The 27,576-nt window shown below is 40.5% G+C and overlaps 1 protein-coding gene across 1 annotated transcript in view; it reads right to left on the reverse strand.

The window, feature by feature from the left end:
- The window catches only part of MIS18BP1 (MIS18 binding protein 1), a 35,552-nt gene extending 8,193 nt beyond the window's left edge, over window positions 1-27,359 (reverse strand). Inside the window, exons 1-11 of the mRNA XM_081314268.1 lie at window positions 27,302-27,359; window positions 20,543-21,124; window positions 19,164-19,295; window positions 16,558-16,973; window positions 14,112-14,203; window positions 13,055-13,185; window positions 11,835-11,925; window positions 9,833-9,987; window positions 8,907-9,073; window positions 3,211-3,319; window positions 84-960 (exon numbers count right to left, since the gene is read on the reverse strand). Of these exons, the coding sequence (XP_081170394.1) occupies window positions 84-960; window positions 3,211-3,319; window positions 8,907-9,073; window positions 9,833-9,987; window positions 11,835-11,925; window positions 13,055-13,185; window positions 14,112-14,203; window positions 16,558-16,973; window positions 19,164-19,295; window positions 20,543-21,113 (2,741 nt within the window). The 5' untranslated portion in view covers window positions 21,114-21,124; window positions 27,302-27,359. The remainder of the gene's footprint in view (window positions 1-83; window positions 961-3,210; window positions 3,320-8,906; window positions 9,074-9,832; window positions 9,988-11,834; window positions 11,926-13,054; window positions 13,186-14,111; window positions 14,204-16,557; window positions 16,974-19,163; window positions 19,296-20,542; window positions 21,125-27,301) is intronic.
- Window positions 27,360-27,576: the final 217 nt, after the last annotated feature.

The following is a 27,576-nucleotide window of genomic DNA, read 5'->3' on the forward strand; positions in this document are numbered from 1 at the left end:
TTAGAAAAACTCTGTGAGTCACAGAGTTACAGAAAGCATCTGACAGCACAAGGGGAAATTATGGTCAGACCATCCCTACTTGCCTGTGTAACTTTTGCAATTCTTCTTCAGTCCAGTTTTCATTAGTGTCTGGAAGAGACTCCACAGCATTCCCTAACTTTCTCTGGTTGTCCGGCTTTCCAGTCACAGGACAGGCTTTTGAACGAGCTGAAATGTGACCATTAGTTCTCTTGGTAGGTATTTTTATCCTACTTTCTTCCACAGGAAATTCCTCTATGCTGTTTTCACTTTCAGTCTCTGATGCAACAGCATTCCTTCTGGCTTTCTTCAACCACTTTGGTGACTTTTGTCTATTCCTTTTCCTTAGCTCAGAACTGGTACCCAAGTCAGGAGAAGAACTCTTGTTACTTAATTCTTCCAGCGTGTCCTGCTGGCCAAAGTAAGAACATTTTGTCTTTCTGCTCTGAGAAGGTGCTATCCAATTCTCTGTACTTTTTTGCTCACAGGATGATTCTTGGGTATTATTACATTCCTTGTGGGATGTTTTTCTTTTGAAAGAAGGCTGTGTTTTCCTTTGAATACATGGGATATCATCACTAGATTCATCTTCATCTGTGCAAGGAACACTTCCCACAACTTTCTCAATTTGTTGATGTTGTTTCAACAAGTTTAAGGGGCACTTTAACTCTCCATTAGCCAAGTTTCTTTCACAGGAAGCAATGTGTCCACCCTCCTTAGTCACATTTAGCTCATTTCGGCGCCTCCTGTTGGAGTGCTGCTTTTCTCGCATTATTTTCTTTTCCAGAGGGGTCAGCGTAACAGTGGCTCTCTTTTTGTAAATATCTCTAATGATTAATTCAGAGTCATTTTCTTCAGTGTCTGAAATAAGGGGTTGTGACTTTTCCTTCAGCTTACATTCAGTTTTCCTGGTTATATTCTCAGATTTCATATGAATGTTTCCTAGGTAAAAAAATTAGTGTTGGAAATAAAAGTTAGCTTACGTTCTAAATCAATGAAGTTATAACTTGTTAATAGAATTAATTTCCTCTTCACCTTCCTATTCTGCAGGTATTCAAGGCAGCTGAGAGGATTTAAACAGCAGAAGCAAAACATACCATTTTAAAAACAAAAAATAAATACAAAAGCTTTGCACTAAAATTAACCACTAAGAGCCTAACAAAAGATGTATGCCTTTTAAAAGTACTAAAAGAGGGAGCAAATGTCAGCTCCAAGGAAATATGTTCCTTACTCTTGGAATATGAGAAAATCCTTTATGTGCCAAAAAAGGGGAAGGCGTTAAACAGTGGGGGCATTTTCAAAACAACCACTCCTGTAGCACTAAAAACAGGACTGAGACAGATTTGTAAAATGAGGGTAATCCTTTCCTTTAAGCCCCAACAGTTCAAATTGTGCAACCACTGAATATCTTTTCAATACAGGTAAGCAATCCCTATCTCTTTCATTGGTTAGCAGCCAAATCATTCTATTTAACATCAACTGCACCTTCCAGACAATTCGCAAGCATAGCCTACAGTAGGGGTGTCAAACTGTCGGCCTGTGGGCTGGACGTGTCACCCTGCTAGGTTGGCAGAAGCTGGGATGAGTAACAGGTGCTCACTCTGTTACGTGTCACTCGGGATTCGACCTGCCAAACTGCCGACCATCTGATCGACTGTCGGCCTGTGGGCTGGACGTGTCACACGGAAGCCACAGCCACCCCACTGCCGGCAATGGCAAAACTGTCCCGATACGTTGCACTACATCACGTGACGTCGCAAATTTGACATGCCTGGCCTACAGGGAGTATTTTGTATAGTCATAATATCATTATCACCAAGGTATAGAAAACTAGTGAAATGTGCCTGGTACAATAATGATTGCACAGGCATGTAATGTCTAAATGTATGGAAACCATTCTCATCACAACCATGTCCAGTAAGTGCTCAGGATCACACAGTATGCCCTGACGCTGAACTGTGCTGTTTCAAAACAGTGCCACTCTATCCAAAATTATAATTTCAGTCTCTGAGCCCACTTTCCTATTTATCAACAGCACTGTGTTTTGTCTTGATTTAATGACAGTTGTCTTCCCTTTCAAACCCATTACTCATCAGTTACCTGGCCTGGACTATTTTAACCAACATTTTATTGTGGCTTGCATTGACCTGGGAGTAATTTGTCCTAACGTGCAGGACTCCTCACTTTTGGATCATCAAATTTACCCAGAGTATCACATCTAGTGTGTGCATGGATTGATATGTGGAGTGTGAAACAGTTGTTGAGACAGACCATGATGAACAGAGAAGATCACTTTTTAAATCACTTTGAATTGAGCATCCCCAATACTGAACTCTCCCAGTACAAGGAGACAAGGTAAATTTAATGCCACACCAAGATTAGTGTAGTTAGTTTGGGAAGACAGAAGACCTGTCCTGGCCATCCACATGCAAAGGTTTGCACTTAAAACTCTGAACAGTTGACACATCATCAAGAGTACTGCAGATTATGGGCATTGCATTTCCAATCCCAGTTTGCTGCAGCCTGCTGTATCACTAAGTACTATAGCAGATGGAGTTGGGGAAGATGAATTCTCCACAACTCTCTTGCAACAATGTTGTCCTTCTAAAAAAAGGATAGATCTGCAATTTGAGCCACACTGATAAAAGTGAGCTAAACGTTCTATAGAACTGGGAATCTATTTTCTGCTGGTTGTTAACAATGGCTATCATCTCGTTTCATTATCCACATCAGATGGGGCTTCTGGTTATGAAGAATTCAGCAATATCAGTATAGCTACAGACTTATCATCCCATTTTAGAAATTTTCATATGGACCATCTTCTTATAGCTTTTTTGATATAGTCTGACTCTCAGTTTCAATACTCCGTTTAATGTTTTTATATTTTTTACTACGTATACCTTGGCTAACGGATCTCTATGGAAGGTGATATAAAAAAGGAAATTGAATGGTGTGTTACAGTAAATGTGGTTGGCAGGCATTTGGCAAGCTAAGCATAATTTTCAAGAACCTCCCCCTATGCCTGAAAAGTTTTTGATCAGTGTGTCTACCTGTTCTAACATACGCCAGCGAAACATGAACACTAATCTCACAATTGATACAAAAGCTACAAATGGCACAAAGAACCATGTTCACTATTAGAATTTTTGAACCAATAATTTCAAGAATAACGTGAATTTAAATCTTCTCTACCTTTTGCTTGGTTCGAAGGCACTTCTTTATGATCTTTAAAAAGGCTCTCACCATTTTTCTTTGGAAACTTGAAAGTCTGCTTATTCCTAGATGGCGTGCTGATCATTTCCTTGAGGAACAAAAGAACTAATATAAGCAAACTTAATTTGAAAAGTGCAATTTTATCCTGTACTAGTCAAATTCCACCTCCAGGACTCTGTTCATTTTCTTAATACCATACTTTCAAAGGGATTCAGACAAATTTGAATAAATTGCAAGAAATGCAATGGGTATTATCAGGGCATAAAAGTTGTCTTGCAAGTAAAGATTTAGCCTTGAGAAAAAGACAACTGGGTAATTATAGATAGGAATTCTTCAACTACCTGAGGTTGTTTCACTTAAATGGCCACAACCTGTTCACTATCAACTCAGAATACAAAATACAGAGGAAAAAATCCTAACCCAGTGTTCCCCAACTTTTCCAGCTTGTCAGACCAGCAGAGGCGGCAGCGGTGTGCAGGGGGGGAGGGGGGAGGAAAGAGGGGGTGTCTTTGCACATACCAGTTTGAGGACCAGTACTAGATTCTTTAAAAAAGGTAAAGGTTCCCCCGCACATGCATGCTAGTCGTTTCCAACTCTAGGGGCCGGTGCTCAACTCCGTTTCAAAGCCGAAGAGCCAGCGCTTGTCCGAGGACGTCTCCGTGGTCATGTGGCCGGCATGACTAGACGCCAAAGGCGCACGGAACGCTGTTACCTTCCCACCGTAGTGGTCCCTATTTTTCTACTTGCATTTTTACGTGCTTTCAAACTGCTAGGTTGGCAGAAGCTGGGACGAGTAACAGGTGCTCACTCTGTTACGTGGCAGTCGGGATTCGACCCGCCAAACTGACGACCTTCTGATTGACAAGCTCACATTTTCTAACCTATTGTTATACCAACTTTCTAATGTAACACTTTGGAATTTTCCTAAAATTTTCTGAACTATTGGTCTCCCCTTCAATGGATGTCTTCAAGCAGAAACTTTTTTTGATTTCTTGAACTTAGGAGGGGTTTAGTGTCAATGCTTTAAATGCTCTTTTCCAGCTTTATGATTTAAGGATTTGAAGTTGCACTCTCAGTTCATTTAAAGTTCAAGCCTTATGCACTATACATTTTATAATCTGAATATACAGTATCTTTCAGGTAACAGTTTCTAGTTTGAGGTAATATTCAAGATTTCAAAAATTATGGAAAAAATAACTACTGAAATTAGCATCACTAACAACAGCAAAGTTATAAGTTCTTTAAAACTGTTCAGTAGAATTAGCAACTCAATAGTGTTATTGCTTTCTCTTTAAAATTCCAATCCCTCCTCCCCAGATTTACAGAGGAAAACATGCTATAAATGTGGGACCACTACTTCAAAGACTGTTCCTGCTCAGGCTCTTAATGTCTACAAGAGAGAAGTGCTCAAAATGTTTCAAGTCAAAACTTTCCATCCTTGGAATGGTTGCATTGCATCTGGAGTATTCTAGCACTATTTTATTTTATTTACAGCATTAGAACATTTCTCAGAAGAATTAGGCTTCAGAAGTATCAGGGAATGTTTGAAAGCCAAAGCATATCTATTAAAAATATTTCTGAAATATTTAAGTCATTTGATGTCATGCAAGATTGGTTCAGCCTTCTGGAGCTAAGTGGAAGGAGCAAACTAGCAAAAAATTGTGTTTTAGTTTAAAAAAAAACATAATGAACCAAAACTTTTATTCCTTAAAGCCCAAACCCAGCATTTTTAAACTGGGCCTAAAATTTGAATTTGAATTTTATTGAATTTATATACCGCCCTTTCCCGAAGGACTCAGGGCGGTTTACAGGGTACTTAAAACATCGATACAAAAATTAAAAACGATTAAATTAAATCCCTGAAAAATATAAAAACCCCAATTAAAACTCTCAGCCTGGGCCGGAAAGCTCAAAGAGCCAGGTCTTCAGGTCCCGGCGAAATGAACGAAGGTCGGGGGCAGTCCTAAGCTCCGTGGGCAGCTGGTTCCAGAGGGCAGGCGCACCCACAGAGAAGGCCCTCCCCTTGGGTGTTATCCGCTGGCAATCTTTTACCGGCAGCACCCTGAGAAGGCCCTCCCTGTGGGAGCGCACAGGACAAAGGGAACTTGATGCCAGCAGCAGGTGTTCCCTCAGATATCCCGGACCCAAGCCATTTAGGGCTTTATAGGTCATCACCAGCAACTTGAATCTCATCCGGAGGGCAACCGGAAGCCAATGCAGCTCGCAGAGTAGAGGTGTTACATGGGAGTATCGGGAAACCCCCATCACAACTCGCGCGGCTGCATTCTGCACCAGCTGAAGCCTCCGAGTGGTTCTCAAGGGCAGCCCCATGTAGAGACCGTTGCAGTAGTCTAAACGGGAGGTCACGAGCACATGAGTGACTGTGCGTAGGGCATCTCGGTCCAGGTAGGGTCGCAACTGGCGCACCAGGCGAACATGGGCAAAAGCCCCCCTGGTCACGGCTCCTATGTGGTCTTCAAAATTGAGCCGTGAATCCAGGAGGACACCCAAGTTGCGAGCCCTATCAACGGGGGGTAACACCTCACCCCCCATAGTTAAAGATGTAATAGTCTGGTTGACCCGAGATGCCGGTATGCACAGCCACTCAGTCTTGGCAGGATTGAGATGAAGCCTGTTTCTCCCCATCCAGACCCGGACAGCCTCCAGGCAACGGGACATCACGGCGAGGGCATCACTGGGTTGGTTCGGGGTGGAGAAAAAAAGTTGGGTATCATGAGCATACTGATGATACCCCACCCCGAAACCACGAATGATCTCGCCCAGCGGCTTCATATAGATGTTGAACAGGAGGGGAGAACCGACCCGAGGGACTACAGAAACGAGAGGCCTCGGGGCGGATCTCTGCCCTCCTGTCAACACCGACTGCGAGCGGCCCAGGAGATAGGAGAACCACCGTAGAACGGTGCCTCCCATTCCCACCCCCTGAAACCACATGTATAACTGAGACACAACTAACATATGTTCTGAATGTTATTGTGCTTGCTACGTGACTATGTATGCATTTGTGACAAGATTCAGCATCCATCTGCATTTGAAAGACCCATGGTAGCCCCAGATAGAGCACATTGCAATAGTCCACTGTGAGCTGTCTAGAGCAAGGCTTTTCAACAGGTGGTACACTGGCACCTGGCAGGTGATATGCAGCCCTGCCCAGCCTAGCCAAACGTAGTGGGGGAGGGAACGAACCAAAGCAAAGCAGCTCAGGACTTGCCATGAGAATCCTCAGGAACTGCAGGGCGGTTGGGGCGAGTCAAAGGCCCCAGGATCGGCACATTCGGTTAACCCAGAAGAGAAAAGAGGAGGAAGGGAGGAGAGGCTATAAAAGGAGGCAGTTTGGGTGGGAGAGGGGAGAAAAAAGATGCAGACTTGGGAGGAAGAAAAGTCAACTGGAGCTACACCAAAGGGAAAAGAAGGAGAGGGGAGAGAGGAGAGGAGATCAAAGAGGTCGGCTCGGAACTGATCTACAACTTCTGTGGCAGCCATCCCTGCCAGGCACACACCCAGGTGAGTGACAAACAGGCAAGAAATGCAGCGGGGGAGGGTCACTCTCAAATGAGGAATATGAAAGGCAGCATTGGCTGGAGGTGAGGCACAGAGGGAGGAAGGGAGAGAGGAAGGAAGGAGATGGCAATGAGAAACAGGGAGGTAGAGAGCAGGAGGGAGGGAGGGAAATGGAAAGGAAGTAAGTGTAGGAAGAAAAAGCTGGGGTCTTGCATTCCAGCCATTCTCTTTCCTTTAAGAGAAAAGAAAAACAAAAATGAAGTGCTGCCATTTGAAATAGGCGAGAGGAAGCCTCTGGCTGCTCCGGCTGCTCAAGAGATGTTTATTGGCAGAAGTGAAAGTGTCGTTTCAGCAATTCGGTTCTGGATCAGCTGAACAACAAACTGGGAGAGTGGAAGGATTCTTATGCGACTTTGTAGTTCTGGGATTTGTGCAATGCAGGCTTTGCGTTCTTAAGAAGCGTTTGGCAATTTGTATTGTAGCTGATGGCTCATGTTGGATTTTGGGGTGAGGGTTTACTGGTTCTAATTCTATTGCTTTGCTATTGTTAACTGTAAGTTTTGCTGCAAGGAATTTTGAAGTATTTTTGTCCTGAGTAGATTTTGCCTGTAGCGTTTGTTTACTTATGAATGGACCTATTTGGAAGGCTGCTTTAGTGACAGCTGCCGGCTCCATACCTTTCCTTTCTAGCCAGTAGCTAATTCTTAAAGGGGAATGCACCTTTTAAAGCTAGTTCCCTCAGCAACTTGTCTTTTCTGTCTCTGGAGGCTTTTCCTTGTTTGATAAATATATGGAAGAGGAAAAATAGGGGGCGGTTACCAAATTCTTCCTTCAGAAGGAAGGAGATGGGAATGAGAAAGAGGGAGGCAGGGAAGGAGGGAAACAGGAAGGAAGAGAGGAGGGAGGGAGATTGGAATAAGAGGGAGGGAGGGTCTGAAGGACATCCCACCTTAGCACTTGGCCACCAGCAGCCTTGCCATTGACTTTGCTTGTCAAAAGGTTGCAAAAACGGATCATATGACCCTGGGACACTATGACCATCATAAATATGAATCGGTTGCCAAGCATCCAAACATAAATCACATGAGTCTGGGGATGCTGCAACGGTCATAAGTGTGAAAAATGGTCATAAGTCACTTCAGTGCCATTGTAACTTTGAACAGTCACTAAGAAAAATGTTGTAAGTCAAGGACTACCTGTACTTTGTCACTTTTTTGTCATCAATTTTTGACACCTTGCTAGGTGGTACTCGAATATTACCATATCCTAAAAGTGGTACAGTTGGTGAAAAAGTTGAAAAGCCCTGGTCTAGAGCATGAGGAACTGCGAGTACAATGGCTCAATCCAGGAACAGGCTCAACTGACACAGAATACAAAGTTGTGCAAGGGTCTTCCTAGCCATGTGTCATGGTTCTGACAGATGCAAAGAACCTCCAGGCATTATTTACCTTAAGGAGTCTTTAATCAAAAGAGCATAGCTTCCACCCGTACATGGTCAAGCCGAAATTTGGATTCCCCTCCCCTGAGCACACAGTGTCAAAGCACTCTTTTGAAGACAGCAAAGTTCACATTCAGGACAGAGAGGATCACTGGTTTCAAAGAAGGGTCAAAGAGGCCATTTATGTTCAAACTGAGCAGCCCTCTCTCAACAGAGGGGGAGGGATATAACATCACCTATCTCCTGTCTACCACCTAGTCCTCTCAGCAGACCTAAGAAGGTCCCATATCCATTTGCACTCTGATTCAAGTGACGCTGAGGATACAGATAAATCTCTAAGTGGCCTCAGTGACTCTCAGAGAGCTAATGACAACCTTCTGAGTAAGCTAACAACCAAATGACTGAAAAGAATAGAAATCATTCAATTCCCCACCATTTAGTCAGAACTGAAAAAGCTTCTTGGATGAGAAGCAATTTTGTTTCAAGGAAAAAACCAACAAGGTCCACTTGCCACCCTCAAATTACTCAACTGATTTCTTTAGACTCGGGGAAAATAACTATTTTCAAGTTAAATTATAAAAACAATGGGTTTTTCAATCCATAATATTCTCAAGTTGTAGGAATCCAAAATGTCTACAAGCACCTGCTTAAAATTTCTATCACTGTCATCACTCCAGAATAATAATTTACATATAGGGAGAAAAAGAAATCTTACAGGTGATAAGTAGTTGGCACCTCCTTTGGTTACAGTGACATTTAATGCCTGATCAAGACGTATCCTTTCCCCACACCAGAACTGCATGGGTGGCTTAATACGCCGCCCACTACGGGTGATACTTTTATCACAGTCATTCTGTAAATCATTTGTTTTCATCTGTATACCTAACAAGGAAAACAAACACACAAAAATATTCTTCAGCAACAACAAATTTCTGCCTCTGTAATAAGGTACTGGACTGAAAATATAAGCATAAAGTTAGAAGCATCCTCATAATTGATCAAGGAAAAAGTGAAGTAGCGCTACTGAACATTTAATTCTCTTTAGTCAACTTTTACTAACTTAATAACAGGAGTCTATAAAAGCAACAGTTATTGGTAATGGAAATATTTTGGGTTTTTTAAAACAATCTGAAAGGCTGTTTCCTGCCATATAACTTACCTGCATTTGAACATTAGGTTAATCTAGATATACCTCTTTCACAACCCATGGAATACCATTCTCATCATTGTATACTATGGAGCATAGTACTAACAAGGTTAATGGATTAATTGGGCTAATACATTCTTTCCTCATTTAGCAACCACAATCTGTTAAATTGGAAGTGAAATGGTTACTAAGCAAACATGACTGAAGAGAGAGAAAGACACATACTACAAAATTACGGGTTGCTACCATCTCATTTAGGTAAAATTGTCTCATGCAGCTAGGTCAGCATTATTCTTTCTCCAGCATGCATTGTCGTCAGGCCCAAAATTTGGTTGTAAGTCTGCACGTTTTTTTATTACTGTTTCCCACTGTGAGCAAAACTAAATTTCATAGGAAATTACTAGGGGATAGGGACATCATAAATACAACAGAATTTTTTGAAAAGACTCTTTGCTAACAAAATCTTCCAAAAACAAAGGAAAGAACATGCATACCATATATTGTATCATTTTGCAGTGGTAATACATCATAAGTGGTGTTTTTCATTTTACATTTTCTCTCATTATTTTGGGGCAGATCCAGTCCATCTGAGCATTCATTTTTTCTTTTTTTGCTATCACCACTTACAGGAAATGCTCTCTCTTCTTTCCTAAGATTTAAAGGTTTGCATAAGTAGTATTAATCGCCTCAATCTTTTAAGCAGATTTCTTATTTTCTTTAAAACATTTAAACACTGGTTTATTTTATTTAGCGTATGGCTGGTCACACACAGAATTAAAAGCACTTCATATTTACAAGTTAGAACAGTTAAAACATTTTTTTTAAAAAGAAGCAATTATAAAACCTAAGAGAAAAGCAGAAATAACATTTCAGAGTTTAATGTCGAGTTTGGAGATCCAGTCAGTAGCTGCCGTTGTTACGCAGAGGAAGTCCTTAAAATCTCCTGGGTATCTTCTATTAGTGCATTCCCTCAATATATGTTGGATAGTCTGTCGGGGAGCCCCGCAATCACATTGTGCTGAAGGTGTCTTTCCCCATTTATACAGAGAATCGGCACACACCCCATGAGTCGTTCTAATTCTATTGTATGTCACCCATATGTGTTGGGGTAGATTAAATCCTGGAGGTATACTATTAGGATTAATATGCTCAGAAATATCTTGGGAGGTATAGCTACTCCATGCTTCCATCCACTTTTGTATAGTGCTCTGATGTTCGGCCAGCAGCTTAAACACTGGTATCTTGCAGCAACAGCAGCTCTTTTCTTAAGTCGTTTGTTTAAATCGGGTATAAGGAATCAGATAAAGCCTGAGATGCCTATCCAGAACCCCATTTGTTCTAGAAGGCTGTCTTCAACAGAAGGTGGCAATTTTGGTAACTCCAAGCCCTGCTTTCATCCATCTCTCCATAGAGAAACATCTTTGTTTCCTAGGTCTCTTCCTAAAGTAGCTAGAGAAGACAGTTTACCAAACTTTTGGCTACAAAACCAGGACATAAACTTCTCAAGTGGAATCTTCTTTTTAAAAACTTAACCATTATGGAAGAATTTTGTGCAATAGTAAAATAATTCACATCTAAGGGGAAAAACCTGTCAACAAAAGTGCGTATAGTCAAGGCTATGGTCTTCCCAGTTGCAATGTATGGCAGTGAAAGCTTGACCATAAGAAAGGCTGAGCGCCAAAGAATTGAAGCCTTTGAACTCTGGTGCTGGAGAAGACTCCTGCGAGTTCCTTGGACTGCAAGGCGATCAAACCGGTCAGTCCTAGAAGAGATCAACCCTGACTGCTCTTTAGAAGGCCAGATCCTGAAGCTAAAACTCAAATACTTTGGCCACCTAATGAGAAGGAAGGACTCACTGGAGAAGAGCCTAATGCTGGGAAAGGTTGAGGGCAATAGAAGAAGAGGACGACAGAGAATGAGGTGACTGGATGGAGTCACTGAAGCAGTAGGCGTGAGCCTAAATGGACTCCAGAAGATGGTAGAGGACAGGAAGGCCTGGAGGAACATTGTCCATAGGGTCGCGATGGGTCGGACACGACTTCGCAACTAACAACAACAAGGGAAAAAAAAAGGAAAATGGTGAATACAGAAAAAAAAAGAGAGGAAAAGCAAAAGGAAAAAGGGGCTTTTTTTTTTGCTCTTATTTCAAACAGACAAGGATAACCAGTCCTTCCATTGAGGCATTATTGATTGCAAATTGAGGAACTGTCAATAGAAATACTCTAGAAATTTACTCAAGGGAAAGAAGATAAAATTAGTACAAACTACCTGAAGCCACAGACTAAATTGCATCACAATTTAGCGCTTCCGCGTTGAAAGAATTAGCCGGTGACATTACTATTGCCCGGGAGACACCCAGTTTGGGGGTCCTTTCATGTCTCCTGCAGAAGTTATAGTGAAGTTTTTTCTTAACTATTTTGAAGATTCCAAAATCCTTACCAACAATCACAGCTATCACGACGACTCAAAAACAGAAACATTTTCAGTGATACTGACCTTTTCAAATAATGAAGCAAATCATCAACAAGCATTTTCCAATTTCTTGGGATTCCTGACCCAAACCTCTTTATGAATTTAGGTGGTATTCCTGTTTGAAACAAAGGTATAGCCTTTGGACAGTTGTTATGTTTTAGAAGGGTGCTGTCATGGTTCCGACAAATGAAACTCTTCAAAAGAACTTTGAGGCATTGTTTACCTTAAAGAATCTTTTATTCAAGAAGCATAATATTGGCACTACATACTTGCAAGCCAAAAACTGAATTCCCCTTCCCTTGGCACAAAGTAGCAAAGCACAATTCCCTCCTCCAACTAACAGTCATAAATCACATTCCCCAATTAGCTTGAAAAGCAGGCTCTCTCCACAGCTCTCCAGCCCACCAAATCGTTATCAGCTCTGGGCTCAGTAACCTTGAATTCCCACAACTTGAAATTGGTGTTATGACTAACTGGACTCTCATCCACATCCCCCCTCCCAGCATCAATCAGCTCTAAAAGCAAAAGAGAAAAATGAATGCATTTCCACCTCTTGTCAAAGCAATAACACCTGATGTTAGCAGCATTGTCATCTGCTTCTTATACTCATTTTTCAAACCTTTGGAGGAGATCAAAACAATGATAATCTTACAGGATTAAGAATTTTAGGAAAATTCCTAAACTATCTTAAATCTGCATTATATACTGTCTTTTTTTGTAATGGTTACCTTTATTTTTATGCAAGTGTTATCTTGGAAACCTCTACAGAGGAAAATTACCGGTATGCATTTTAGAAATTATGACATCCAAGACTACTCAAGCTGATGATATCATACAATCAGCATTAAATTTAAAAAGAAAGCATTTTTTGAGATGGAAGCAGCTTGAAAAGTAACTTAGATCACATTGGGCAAAATGCATAAATAAAATGAGTACAGATTTCTGTACCCCTTGCAAATTAGAATGGCAAAATGCTTTTATGAGTATTTCAATCATCCATCATTTTACAGTCACATTAAGCAAATTGAGCAATAGATATATTAAAGATATTCTCCTTCCTGCAAACACTATTACTTATTCAAGCTATAATTTGAAACAAATTAATATTTAGTAATCTGGTATAAGGACAGTTTGGGTACTAGGTCAGCATAAACAGCTGGAAAAGAAGCAGCAAAGCAGAAGCCTTCTTCCCAAGAAGCTTATAAAAATTCCAGGTTGTCACTGTGGTTTTCCTTTTCTCTTACCTTCTTTCTTCATGCTATTTTCATCAATATCCCCTTCTAACATGTAGATAGTTCCTGTCAAGGTTTTGACTTGATTGTGTGTAATGCGTTCTACAATTACATTGCTATGCCAGAGGACACCCTTCATATCTCTGAAATAAAAAATGACATAGTATAATTAGAAAAGAATTAATCTCATCATTATACTTTCTTAGGATCCCAGCTAGAAAAGTAATGTGAGCCCATTATAATTTCTTTCTCCCACTTCCCAATGTATGCATTTTTTATTAGGAATTGTGTCTCTTATATGCGAATAAGACAGACCTGTCAAGTATTTTCCTTATGAAGAAATATTTGCAGGCATTTTTTGAATTTATTATAAAGGACTTAAAGCTGTTTTATTTAACTGGTACAAGATGGACCAGACAGAATAAATTTTGATAAATACGTAAGTCTATTCAAGATGTAGTTAATATCTAGAATATATTCAATTTACAATTGGGAACTTAAATTGTAAGCCATGTTACGTGTTCAGGATTAAACAGAAACGTAGACTGAATATAAAAGAAATATATGAGGGAATTTAGTTAATAATCATAGTCAATCAATCATTTACATTACAATGCCCAGTAAAAATTACCACAATTTATTTAGTACCTAAACCCCATCTTTTTAGTTTTACAAAATGTAGGTTGCAAAGGAAAAGAGGGGGGGAGCTGGATATCAAGATGTTCAAAAAAAATAACATGGGGGAAGAGATAATTGTCATCCACGGCATTACCTGGAAAATCAAGGAATCAATCCAAACTCAACTTTTCATTCTTACAAAGCTGTCCACTGCTAAATTTATGGCATAACAACGGCTCCATTTAAGTTTGCTTTTTTTGCTTTCCTTTGTTTTTGATTAAGAGATTGTATTTATAACTTTTTTTAATTGCTCTACACTCCTCAAGAGATAAACTTCAAACTTATAGAAATAAGTCCAATAAAATAACTATACTAAATGCAAGGACCATCCATGACAGTGATTAAAAACCATATAAACATATTTGAACAAAACTGAAAAGCAGTCACTTACTTCCGTTTTCCTTCTAGACACACAGCAGTATTGTTATTGATCACTCTGATTCTCCATTGATTGATACATATCATCTGTTTTTCTTTTGAGAACTAAATTAGAAAAAATGTGGATTATAAACTTTTGACATAATTACCTGACTGCAAAATCATATAATATAACCTGACTGTTCTATGATGGGGTACCCAACCCTCGGTTCATAGACTAGTACTGGGCTGCGGCATGCCAACAACTGGTCTGCACAAACAAACAAAGCCCCATCCGTGGGATGCAAGCAGCACACAAAACCACGCAACCTCTGGTTCACGGAAAAACCTCTCCACGGAACTGGTCCTTGGTGCCCAAAAGGTTGGGGACCTCTGTTCTATGACATTCTCAGATTCATACTTATTCTATTTATGATCACTACCGTATTTTCCGGCGTATAAGATGACTTTTTAACCCATGAAAATCACCTCAAAAGTTGGGGGGTCGTCTTATACGCCCAGTTGCCTTATACGCCGGAAAATCAGTGGGTGGCGTCTGGCGGGAGCCAGCAGGGCAGTCCTGCGCACGCGCGCACTCCCCGGCTGCTCCTTAGCAGCCGGGGAGTGCGCGCGTGTGCAGGACTGCCCTGCCGACTCCCGTCCGATGCTCTTCCCTCTTGAGGCAGCTGCTGCCTCAGGAGGGAAGAGCCGGCTCGCTCTTCCCTCTTGAGGCAGCAGCTGCCTCAAGAGGGAAGAGCGTGGAGCCGGCAGGGAAGTCCTGCGTGCGCATGCGTTTGCAGGACTTCCCTGCCGGCTCGCTCTTCCCTCTTGAGGCAGCAGCTGCCTCAAGAGGGAAGAGCGTCGGACAGGAGCCGGCAGGGAAGTCCTGCTTCCGTCCGATGCTGTGCTTCCGCCGGGCGGTGCTGGCCGAGACGAGCCAGCAGGCAGCCGCCGTGAGTGCGGCGCTGAGGGGCAGCAGCCCCATGCGCAGCAGCAGCCGCCGGCTCAGCAACAGGTCCAAGCGCAGGAGCCACACCGCCAGGCTGCCCAGGAAAAGCAGCCACACCGAGAGGCTGCACACCCAGTCCAGCTCCATGAGGGGCAGGGCGGGAAGCCAGCCGGGAAGAGGGACCGGGAGCCCGGGCCAAGCACGCCTCGGCCGATGGTGAGAGGGAAGCGGCACATGAAAAAGAGGCTGCGGGCGGAGCTGCCCCGCCCTGTGCCGAATGGGAGAAGTTCAAGGCCTGGGGGGGGGGGGGAAAGCAGGAAACGCTGCGTCTCGGGGGCCAGCAGAAGCGCGGGAGCAGTGGGAGGGCCAGCAGGGCCAGTCGGGCCTTAGCCTCCTCTGCGACGGACAGGGAGGGCAGGGCATGTAAGTATTTTCCGGCGTATAAGACAAAAAACCTTGAAAAACTTCTTAAAAGTAGGGGGTCGTCTTATACGCCGTGTCGTCTTATACGCCGGAAAATACGGTACTTAAATTTAAAATGTGCACATCTTTTATATGATTTGAACCCAAACATTAAGTATTTTCTTCTGAATCTATGAAAAAAACCCTTTGCATAGCTAGTGTAGTAATTTACCCCCATCATGTATAAGTTGTACCACTCAAGCAAAGATTTGTAGAGAATGATATGTACAAAGCCATATGCATCCCTTTATGTATCTTTTAGCATTATAATCAATCCCAAAGTAGGACTGAATCCAGGAAAATCTTGAAGCTCACAGATTTATTTTTTTCTGAAAAACAAAACATTTCTGAAATTAATCTGAGATTCCGAAAAAAAAATGAAAACTCCATTATTACATTACAGAAATTCAAAACCAATTTTAAAAAACAGATGCTACTTTTTAATAAAAATTGCAGAGATATAGTCTGGATCATTTATTCAATCTCTGATCTTCAATGGTACAAAGAAGTGGACTTGCATCTTTGAGGGAACTGGGAGTCTATTAATATAAATAAATAAATGCAAATAAGATGCTAGTAATTTCTAGGATTCTTCTAAAATTATAATTATTTAAAGAGAGAGATTTGTTTTCAGATTTATGGCTCTTTAAAATTATTCTTCCCTAAAATTATGATCTAAAAGAGCAATAGAAAAAATAAATGTTAAGCTAAATTAAGCTGCACTTAGGGCTGAGAATGTAATCTATTGTCCACAGCTGCCTAGTGATGCTATTTTAGAATAGCAAAACAATTGCTTACTCATCTGCTTCAACACTCAAAAATACCTTTTTCAGACTCATTTTCATTTGCTCAATTAAGTAGTTAACAGAAAATATCCTGGTGAATCACTCATCGCCCATACTGATTCTCCTTTCTGAGATAGTGAAAAAAAAATTGTAACACAAGAAAAGGTAGTTGTGGTGACCCCTTTAGTTATGTTTAGTTGTGATTAACTGTGGCTGGTGTGCATTGTTTTTCCAGCTAGCCAGGACAAAAATGGATAAAATAAAATAATAAAAAAAGATTCTACCTTTTTATTTGTGCCTGTATCAGGTTCATCCAAGAGCACCTTGGTATCATGCTGTTGTTTCCTTGGTATATGGACTTTTGGAGTAGCAAAAATTGTATCACACAGATGTTGGGAAGATTTCTGTGGCGAAACACTTATATTTTCTTCTGCTTTTTGGCCATATATGTTTTTGGATGGAGTCACCACTGCTTTTTCTTGAGGACATTTTCTGGATGCTTCTTCCCTCAAGAATTCTCTAGATTCATTATGATCATCACTCACAATCAGAGGATTAGATATTATGGTAAAAGTCTCACTGGCCAATTCAGCAGGTTCCACAATAAACTTCTCTTTCTGGCTAACAGTAGTACTTAGGCATTCTTCATTAAAATTATTAAGTTTTTTTGTTGGGCAGGATGTGACTAAAAGTTGCTTTGCTGTAAGTAAGGACAGACATTTTAAATTTAGTACAGTGAAGCATCTCCTACGGGAAATATTCACTTGACAACTACTGTTTCAGGATCAGTTGTTATGCCTAAATCATTTTTTTCCCCTCAGCCATGCTAACTTTTAGAACAGGAGGCTTCGTAGTGGTTTGGAGTCAAGAGGAGTGATAATTATTTATCCCTTAATGTTTGACATATTAAGGAAGGACTCAGACATGAGTTATTTCAATAGTAGCCCCATCCTTTTAGAATACGCTATCCCTTAAAACCTGTATAGTTCCCATACTCCCACATAAAGTAAAAACAAAATACAAACAAGGGTTAGAGATATTTGGAGTGTTTTTGCTTTTCCCTCACTGCTAAATCATTATTGCAACATTTATAATATTAAGAGTTTTATTCAGATGGTAGCCATCTAGTATCTTTGGCAATAGATGAGCTACAAATAAATACAGGCGGTACAAATCTAAGGACCACTCAGTCAGCAACCTTCAAACTTGTTTCAGTGCTGAACGAATGGTGGTTATAACCAGACCTCAGGCTTACAACCACTGCAGTGTGCCATGGCCACTTGATCATAATATGCCACCTTCCCTGCTGACTTCCCACAAGCAAAGTCAATGGGAAAGTTGGCAGGAGGTTGGAAGTTGTGATCACGCGAGGGCCTCACACAACAACCAATGTGGTCTTCTAATGATAGCAACTGGGACCACTGAAACTGCTGTTGCTAAGCAGCAAAGTCATAGTTTTTCAACTTCTGAGTGTGTCACTTAACAAGAGTTTTCGATCTCAACTAGCATAGTTAAATGAGGACTACTGTGATGGAATGTGCACCTGGAGAAAAAGTGGGTAGCAGCACCAGTTTTCCAGGGAGGAGGTAGTATATTCAAGAGAGAAGGCCAAATTAAGGAACAAATTAAGATGGATGGGGAGAGGGGCAAGGGAGGAAAAGTTTAGGATAGCCACATTCTAGATTCTCTCAGAGGATATATCTATGAGGTTAGATGGTTATTGCTTTACCCTGGGAAAAGTCTCTTCATCAGATGTATGCAAATAAAGAATTGGACTTGATTGGATATGGACAAACCATGATGGAATGATTAGCAATAATGAGCTTGAAATAGGAAAAACATAAGGGATACTTTGCCATGCATGGTGGGCTTGGGAAGAAGGCAGAAAATTTTGGATACAAATACATACCAAGATACAAAGAATTTTAAAGATCAATAACAAGAAAAACAGATCTCTTTTCTTCGGGATTTGTGTATAGCCAACTAGAATAGTCTGATGGAAGACTAGTTTTATATAGGGTAATTGCAACACAATTTGTATATGCACAGAAATGGAGGCAAACTGAAACTCCCAAAATTGTGGAATGAATTGTAAAGGTGCCAGAATTGGCAGAAATGGCAAAACCAACCTATTTGGTAAGGGACAAAACAACAAGTACTTTTTATGGACATTTTTCTGGGGGGGAAAAAAGCAAAGTGAAACAATTTTAAAAAGGGCTAAATAAGGGGTTGAAGAGATTTCTGTAATATCAAGACAGAGGAGCAATAATGAGTTTGTTTCTAACCATTATCAAAACTGCAAGTTGCTTACTGTTTTGATTGTTTCTTTAACTATTTTCTTTTCTTCCTATTTTTTCTTTACATTTATCTTTTATCTACATAATTCTTAATAAAATGATGATGATGGTGATGAGATAGCTAACTATCGTTTTAATGTGCTGTGTGAATCACTAACAAAGAGCCTGCTGAATGGTGATCATGCTGTTTGATGACCAATTCTTGTATGTATGTATGTATGTACGTATGTATGTAAACTATTTATATGCCACCCATCATACTGACAAGTGACTCTTGGTGGCTTATAAACATAAAAAAGTGGTAGAAAACATTTAAACATTAATTATTAAACAAAGCAAAATTAAATAAGTTAGAAATCAGAACAAGAATACTATGGGGCAAAAGTTTTTAAAAACTAAAAGCAAATAATGTGTAAATGAATAAAAGCAACTACAAATTATTTGGCAGTTTGCTATGTAAGTTGTCATTAAAAACAACTTATAATTACAAGAAAATTATAAAGCGAGTACAAGCTTGCAAGTTAAAAATTGAAGACAGAATTACAAGACAAAAATATATGCAAAGCTTTTCATCGCCTAAGAAAAAGTATTACCTTTCTGCGACCAATCCTCCTGCAACCTCCGTTTTGCACGTGAGAAGAACTTGTTGGGGGATTCCAGAAATGGAGGATTTATTAGTGCAGTACATATATTTTTGTTCACTGCAGTAGAATTTGTCACTGAAACTGAAAGGACAAAAACTATCAAATTCACTGACAAATAGTTTTCAATACCCGGTAGAGTGAAAATAACATTTTAGAAAACATGGAATTTAATATTTGCATAGCAATGAATAATGCAACTAATATAATAGACAAGTGTTATCGCTGAGGAAGTTTAAATGTTCTTCTACAAGATCTCAGGGGTGCCCAGTACATAATTTGACAATTAATTAATTACATGAGTATCACTTTTTGCTTGCTATTCTCAAGCAGTGGTGCTGGGAAACAAAGATTTAAGTGTGATTTAAAGCAGGGTCCCCAATTCCCGGATCACACTACACTAACGGGCCATGGCCTATTGGGAACTGGGCCACTTGAGAGGCAGGGTGGCATGCATGCACACAAGCAGCTCAACTTGCATAAGTGGCAGGTTGGCAAGGATGTGCATGCAACTCTTATTTGCGGTTGAGCTGCGTGCACGCCAACCCATTACTCATGTGAGGTGTGCTGCGTGCGCGCTGGCCAGCTACTTGCACATCCTGGTTCCCCTCTTCTGCCTGCCTCCAGCCAGGCCACCAAGCCACAAAGGTTGTGGACCACTGGTTTAAACCAACTTTGTGCATGCTTTATGTGTATAAAAATTAACAAGAGAAAGTTGGAGCAAAAAGTCATTGGCAGTACATGAAATGCAAAGGACAGCTTATTCAAAAATATTGGTCTTGGTCATCACCTTTCAAGCCTTTTATGGACTGGGTCTAAGGTACTCCAATGGAATTGACCCATCCCACTTGTTCTGGCAAAGAATTGCAGACCCCATTAGTCAAGAGGTGAGATCCACCCTTCTGGCATTTAGGAAGAGCCTTAAAACCTTGCTCAGCCAGTTGGTGTTGGGCCCTGATGGAGAAGCTGTACGCTGGAGGTGGCTGGTGCAATGACAGAGAAGGCGCCACCCCTGTTCCGCTCTAAACCCATTGTCTTTTACTCTGTATGTAACCTTTTTAAATTTAAATTTGTTTTTATATTAATATTTCTATTTTTTTACTATAGGGTTGGCTCTCCAGAGTCGCCTAAAACAGCAAGATGAGTGGCATATAAATTCAATCAATCAGTCAATCAATCAATCAACACTGCAGGCAAGTCTGAGTTAATAAGGCAGGGAGCAGGTTGTCCAATTTCTAATCACTATTAGATAGAAGCCCTATTTATGTAACTGTATCTCAAACATCTAAGTATGATACTAGAAGGAATTTGAAAGAAATTATACAACCAACCTGTTTTTAGACTGGATTCTTCAAGAAAACCCTCATCCAGCTTTGTCTTTTGTTTATCTTCACGCATAGGTATTTTTTCTGATCTTTGTAGTAAGGCAGGTAGCCTTTCAGGAGTAAGAGTATAATCTGTGGTACACCTTGAGTCCAACAGTTTAGCTTCTGGAGGCTTGTTTTTTTCTTTGGCAAGAGCTGCTTTTTGTTTCATTCTTGAGAAGATTTTTGCTGGAGATTCAAAGGGTAATGACTCACAAGCTTTACGTTTTTGAATGACACTCCTTGTCAGTGGCCTAGTTTTCTGACATGAAGAAATCAGTTCCAGGATTCCTTCAGATGATGCTTTAATTTCACTGATGTCAAAGAACTCTTTCGTATGCATATTGCAAGATATTAAAGTGGACTGGAAAACATTTATTCCTCCAATCTCTTTGCCCGAGCAAACATTTTGGCAATTAAGAACCACTGAAGGAGAATTTTTAGCTGAATCCAAAGTACAATTCACCCAGAAGTTTACAAAATCCTTTAAAGGTGTACCACTAGGGATATTCTGTAAAGAAACTGCTTTCAATGACATATTTTTCTTTCCTGTTAAAGAAAAATACATGTTAAAATTCTTCAATTTTCAAAAAGTACTGCATCTCCAAAACCAAAATCTCTTTTATTGTTTTTTTTTAAATTAAAGATTGTCTAACATCTGCAAATGTGAACTGTATTCCTCTACATTTTCACTTTAAAAAGGTGTTATAAAGTAAGACAACCCAACTCTGTGATACCCCATTCTAAACACATCTAAATTCCCTAAATTATTTAATGCTTAAATTGTGAATGACATATAATAGTACCGTATAATGACACTATATATAACACTCTATACAATTTAAATCCTAAGTAGCATTTTGAAAATTTAAGTTATAAAATATTAAATGACATTTTCTATCTGATAATATTAAGGCTGTTGCAACATAGAAATTGCACCAGAATATGAGATTCAGCAATCGGTCCATAGAAGTGTTGAATACATAATCTGTGATGTAACGCTGGCATGTCCAACCTGAGGCCCATGGACAGCTAGTAAAGTGGCCCCACAAGATTGTAAACTTTTATCTACATTAATTATATTATATATTTTATATTGTGGGAAGTCAGCTCCCCAGAGAAGGAAATATTAAAAGGGCAGAAAAATATATTTCCTAAAAAGATATAGAAGAACCAGGAAAGCATGCCCAGTTCTCTTTTTTTATAAGCTTGTTTTTTTCTCCTCTACATACATATGTTAGTTTTTCAAACAGCATGTGATCTTGGTTCATAAAACACTAATACATAATCAAGTCCTACTCTTTGGTTCTCTCTTCTAGCCATTTGTAGAATAGATTGCAGCTTTGGTAGTATTCTGTTTCTTCTTTATCTTTCAGCCTCATAGTTAATCTGTCCATCTCCATGCATTCCAGTATCTTTTTTATTACTTCTTCTTCTGAAGGTATTCGTTCATTCTTCCAGCATTGTGCATAACTTATTCTTGCTGCAGTTATAATATGTAAAGCCAAATATAATTTTTGCTTATTAATCTTTTCTGGTACTATACCTAATAAAAAAAATCAGGATTAAATACTACATGTTCTCCTAATATTTTTTTCTAGCCAAGCATGTATTTTTTTCCAATAGGCCTTTACTTTGTTAATTGTCCACCAGGTATAATAATATGTACCTAAATTATGTTTACATTTCCAACATTTACCTGATACATTTTTAAACATTTTTGCTAATTTTGCTAGAGGCAAGTGCCAGCTATAAAACATTTTATACAAATTTTTTTATACGCAGTTGACATTGTCAATTTACCGTATTTTCCGGCGTATAAGACGACTTTTTAACCCATGAAAATCACCTCAAAAGTTGGGGGGTCGTCTTATATGCCCAGTCGTCTTATACGCCGGAAAATCAGCGTCTGGCGGGAGCCGACAGGGCAGTCCTGCGCACGTGCGCACTCCCCGGCTGCTCCTTAGCAGCTGGGGAGTGCGCGCGTATGCAGGACTGCCCTGCCGGCTCCCGCCCGACGCTCTTCCCTCTTGAGGCAGCAGCAGCAGAATGACCTCCGTTCATTCCGCCGGGGCCTGAAGACCTGGCTCTTCGAGCTCTCTGGCCCAGGCTGAGGATTAATCTTATTTTAACTGGGGTTTTATTTATGCAGGGACAAATATAATTTTTTTTTAAATTTGTTTTTAACTTTTCTATCTTGGTTTTTTAATCACCCTGTAAACCGCCCTGAGTCCTTCGGGAAAGGGCAGTATATAAATGTAATAAAATAAAATAAATAATAACTAAATAAATAAATAAATATCTTCTTTTATTGTTGAGCACTTAGCTAATAAATATATACCCAAATATTTTACCTTTTTCACTATCTGTACCTCTGTTACTTCTGACATTCGGCTTTTTTGCTTATCCGTAAGATTCTTAACTATTATCCTAGTTTTTTCTTTATTTTTAATCCCACTATTTCACCATATTGTTCTATTTTCCCCCACAATTTTGGGATCATCTCCAAGGGTTCTTCCAAAATAAATACTAAATCATCAGCAAATGCTTGTAGTTTATATGTTTCACTCTTTATCCCCAACCCTCTTTCTGTATCTTGTCTTATATTTCGATTTAAAATTGCCAAAGTGAAAATGAATAACAGAGGGGATAGAGGTCATCCTTGCCTTGTGCCTTTCCTTATTTCAAAGCTCTCAGTGCAATTCCATTCACAATCACTTTGGCTGTTTGTTTATTATACATTGTTTTTACCATATTTATAAAATTCTGTCCAAAGTCCATTATTTGTAATTGATGAATCATAAATTGCCATGCAAGATTATCAAATGCCTTTTGAGCATCTAAAAATATTAATGCCATTTGTTTCCCTGGATGTAGCTCATAGTATTCCAATATATCTATTATCACTCTTAAGTTATTTTTAATTTGTCTCTTTGGTAAAAAGCCATTTTGATCTGGGTATATAAATTCAACCAAGTATTTTTTTCAATCTCTCCGCCATTATTGAAGTAAAAATTTTATAATATATTTCCTAAAAAGATATAGAAGAATCAGGAAAGCATGCCCAGTTTTCTTAATAGTCTCAGGTCTCCTTCCCCCAAGCAGAAACCAGTTATGTACAAATGCAGATGTAAATCCAGGAAGGCTGCAGGCGCCCAGCTGGGAGATTAAGAAGACAAAAGACACCTAAAATCTGCATACCTCACCCAAATTGGAGTCCAGCCCCAGGGAAGCAGGACATGAACTTTGGACATAATAGGATGACCCCATCACCATCAGAATACCAGAAAGGCCCACTCAGACTCAGGTCAAAAGTTCATGACACAGGAAATAGCCTCAAACAGGTACAGGAAGCAATTCCAAACAAAAGGATCCAGAGGGTACAAAATTCTACTCCCTACATGTGGTCAGCCCTTTTTTTCTGCCAGACATCTTCCTGTCTGGTTCTCCTCTCCAATAAACTACAACCTTCTTCCCAAAGCAGTTGCCAGGTTTATTCCCAGCTTGGATGAACCACGATGAAGACCTTTCTTCCAACAATATGAAGCCCCCCAATTTTTCTCTTCACTCAGTGCACCCCAGACAAGCCAAAAAGTTGGATACATATGATGTAAAGAATATGAATTTTGTCTGCAAAAGTAAAAAAAAAAAGCAACAGATATTTGCACTCTACCAGCATAAACAACCCATCAGGCACTTTAGCAAACCCAAATGAAGTTAGCAATATTGATTTTAAAGTTACTGAAATTACATCAAAAATCAGGTGTCTCATAATACTTTTTCAAAGTAAGAAATTATATTAAAAGGCATAGGTTTTTGTGAGCACTACCATTCTCCTTCTGATATTAGCTACCATTGGCTAAAACAACTCATTATACAAAGGAACTGCATCAAGGCTACAGTTATTCTCAATATCACAGGGGTTGCCACAAAGAAGAGGGAGTCAAACTATTCTCAAAGCACCTGAAGGCAGGACAAGAAACAATGGATGGAAACTAATCAAAGAGAGAAGCAACCTAGAACTAAGGAGAAATTTCGTGACAGTTAGAACAATTAATCGGTGGAACAACCCGTCTCCAGAAGTTGTGAATGCTCCAACAGTGAGTTTTTAAGAAGAGAATGGGTAACTATTTGTCTGATAGGGTTTCTTGCCTGAGCAGGGGGTTGGACTAGAAGACCTCCAAGGCCCCTTCCAACTATTTTTATATTATTATTATTATATAAAACTTTTATTCACAAAACATGAAACTCAGTCAACTGAACACTCAAACTGACTGGCACTAATGGTTGACACGGGTTGCTGCCAGCATCCTAGGTATCAACCAGGTATCTCCTTAAAATATAAGATGTTCTGAGTAGCGCAGTTTCTTGTAGCTTTGCTGGAGTTATTGCAGGAAGCTGCAATTTCTTGATGTATTTTGCAAAGTTTTTGGACATAGTTCCCAGTGCCCCGATGACAATGGGTATCACTGTTACATGTTTCATCCATAATCGCACAGTTTCAACGGCCAGGTAGCGGTATTTCGTAATTTTTTTCAGTTCTTTTTCTTTGACTCTGGCATCTCCTGGTACAGCGATATCAATCAACTGTACGCTTCGGTTCTCTATGACTGCAATATCTGGCGTGTTTTGTTCCAAATGGCTATCTGTCTGTATTCGGAAGTCCCACAAGATCTTCACCCTCTCATTCTCGAATTATTATTATTATTGTTGTTGTTGTTGTTGTATTATTATTCTAGAGAGCAAGAACAGTATCATGTTTATTCCTTTTTAAACGGGCAAGCAACCACTTGGTTGCCAAGGATCACATATAATACTTTTTGAGAAAGTAAGTCCACTAAATGTATATATATTCACTGATCACTGTATGTATCGTATACAGGTAGTCCTTGATTTACAACAGTTCATTTAGTGACTGTTCAAAGTTACAACAGCAGTGAAAAAGTGACTTATGACCATTTTTCACATTATGACCTTTTCAGCATCTCTATGATCATGTAATCAAAATTCAGATGCTTGGCAACTAACTCATGACTGTTGTTGTGTCCCAAGGTCATGTGATCACCTTTTGCAACCTTTTGATAAGCAAAATCAATTGGAAAGCCAGATTCACTTAATAGCTGGGCTGCTAACTTATCAACTGCAATGATTCACTTACCAACTGTGACAAGAAAGGTCATAAAAGGCGGCAAAACTCACTTAACCAATGGCTCACTTAACAACAGAAGTTTTGGGCTCAATTGTGGTCATAAGTTAAGGACTATCTGAATATGGCTGGGAGTGGTAAAGACACTAGTGATGAGAAATGGAGGAGGAACAAGATAAACCTATTACGACACAAGACCCCAAACTTATATATGTGTATATCAAGTTGCATGTATAGTACTTTGCAACTACCTTCCCAAAAGAAATGATCTCCAAAGCAATTGATAGATCACCAGGTTACAACATCCCTGTCCCTAAGCATAATTTTCAAGAACAACCTCCCATGCCTGAAATGTTTTTGATCAGGGTCTGCTATCTGCTCTAACATATGCCAATGAAACATGGACACTACCACACAACTGATACAAAAGCTATGAGTGGTGCAAAGAGCCACAGAAAGATATGTGCTCAGCATTAGAAGACAAGATACAAAGACCTGCACATAGATTAGAACAGAAGTCCCCAACCTTTTGGGCCCCAGGGACCAGTTCCGTGGTGAGGTTTTTCTGTGGACTGGAGAGTGCGTGGGTTTGTGTGGTGCCTTCATCCCACGGATGGGGCCTTGCTTGTTTGTGCTGGCCTGCTACCGGTCTACGGACCGGGGATTGGGGACCCCTGGATTAGAGAATGAAAGTATACGATATCATCAAGAGATGCAATAGCGGCGAACATCTGTAGCTCGGGTGTAGGATGAGGGCGAAGGTTCTTTCTCCGAGCTTGTGGGTCATTTCTGAACGTTTCATTACCCGGCTAAAAACTCTGCGGAAGATGTTACCTAGCCTGGTAATGAAACATTGAGAAACCAACTCACAAGCTGGGAGAACAAACCTTCATCCTCATAATCAAAAGAGTAAAAGAAGGGAAATAGGCTGGTCACACAGCAAGAAGAACTGATGGCAGGCGGACCAAGGCAGTAATAGAATGGATTCCACTTGATAAAAAGAGTCCATGAAAGGGACCCTAAAACAAGATGAAACACCCGACATCAGCAAGTATTGTGGGCCCAGTTGGCAAAAGGAAATCCAGGAGCGTATTGGTTGGAGACATGCGGAAGAGGCCTTCACCCTGCAGTGGATAGACCATGGCTAAAATGAAGATGAATAGCCCTGTCACGTAGCTCGGCAGCCTTATCTCCACCTGACAGATAGAAGCGCTCCCTAATCTAACAGAGACAAATCCCGGCAGAAAGAGGCTGCTCGTTTTTTTCAGGGGGCTGCCCTAAAGTCCTCCCCTGGGCAGCCTTCCCCAGCCTGGTGCCCTGCAGACTTGTGGAGGCTTCCACTCCTACCTTAACCAGCCCCAAACATAGGAAATCAAAAATAGGTGGAAATCACATTTTAAAAAAAAAACCCACCGGAGGATTTTCCCGCCAATACCCGGAGAGATTTAGTAGCGTTCTCATCCGGAGCTCGGTGGCACAAAAAAAAATAAAAGGCTTTCGTCGGTGTGCAAGCGGGCCCCGCAGCAAAATCGTTTCCCACTCATAAAGCTCCCTCACTGAGTTGCCATTTCTGTCCCTACCTTCCTTCCTTCCTTCCCTCCCTCCGTCCGTTCGCTCGGCCGGCCGTCCGTTCGCAGCGCGGCCGTCAACCGCGACACGGTTCGAATTTCTCGCGCACCGCCCCTCTCTGCCGCTGATTGGTCGATGCGCGCTAAAGGCTTGCTAACGTCATCCTAATCGCCGCCGCCGACCGTGGCTCGGTGGGACATTTTGGAGGCTGGCAAAGACTGCCCGGCGAAGGGAAGGCCGCTCGCTGATTAGGGCGGTTCCTTTCGGATGACGTCAAGGGGGCGAA

Source organism: Vipera berus (assembly GCF_964194415.1).
Source record: "Vipera berus genome assembly, chromosome: 1".
NCBI classification, from domain to species: domain Eukaryota; kingdom Metazoa; phylum Chordata; class Lepidosauria; order Squamata; family Viperidae; genus Vipera; species Vipera berus.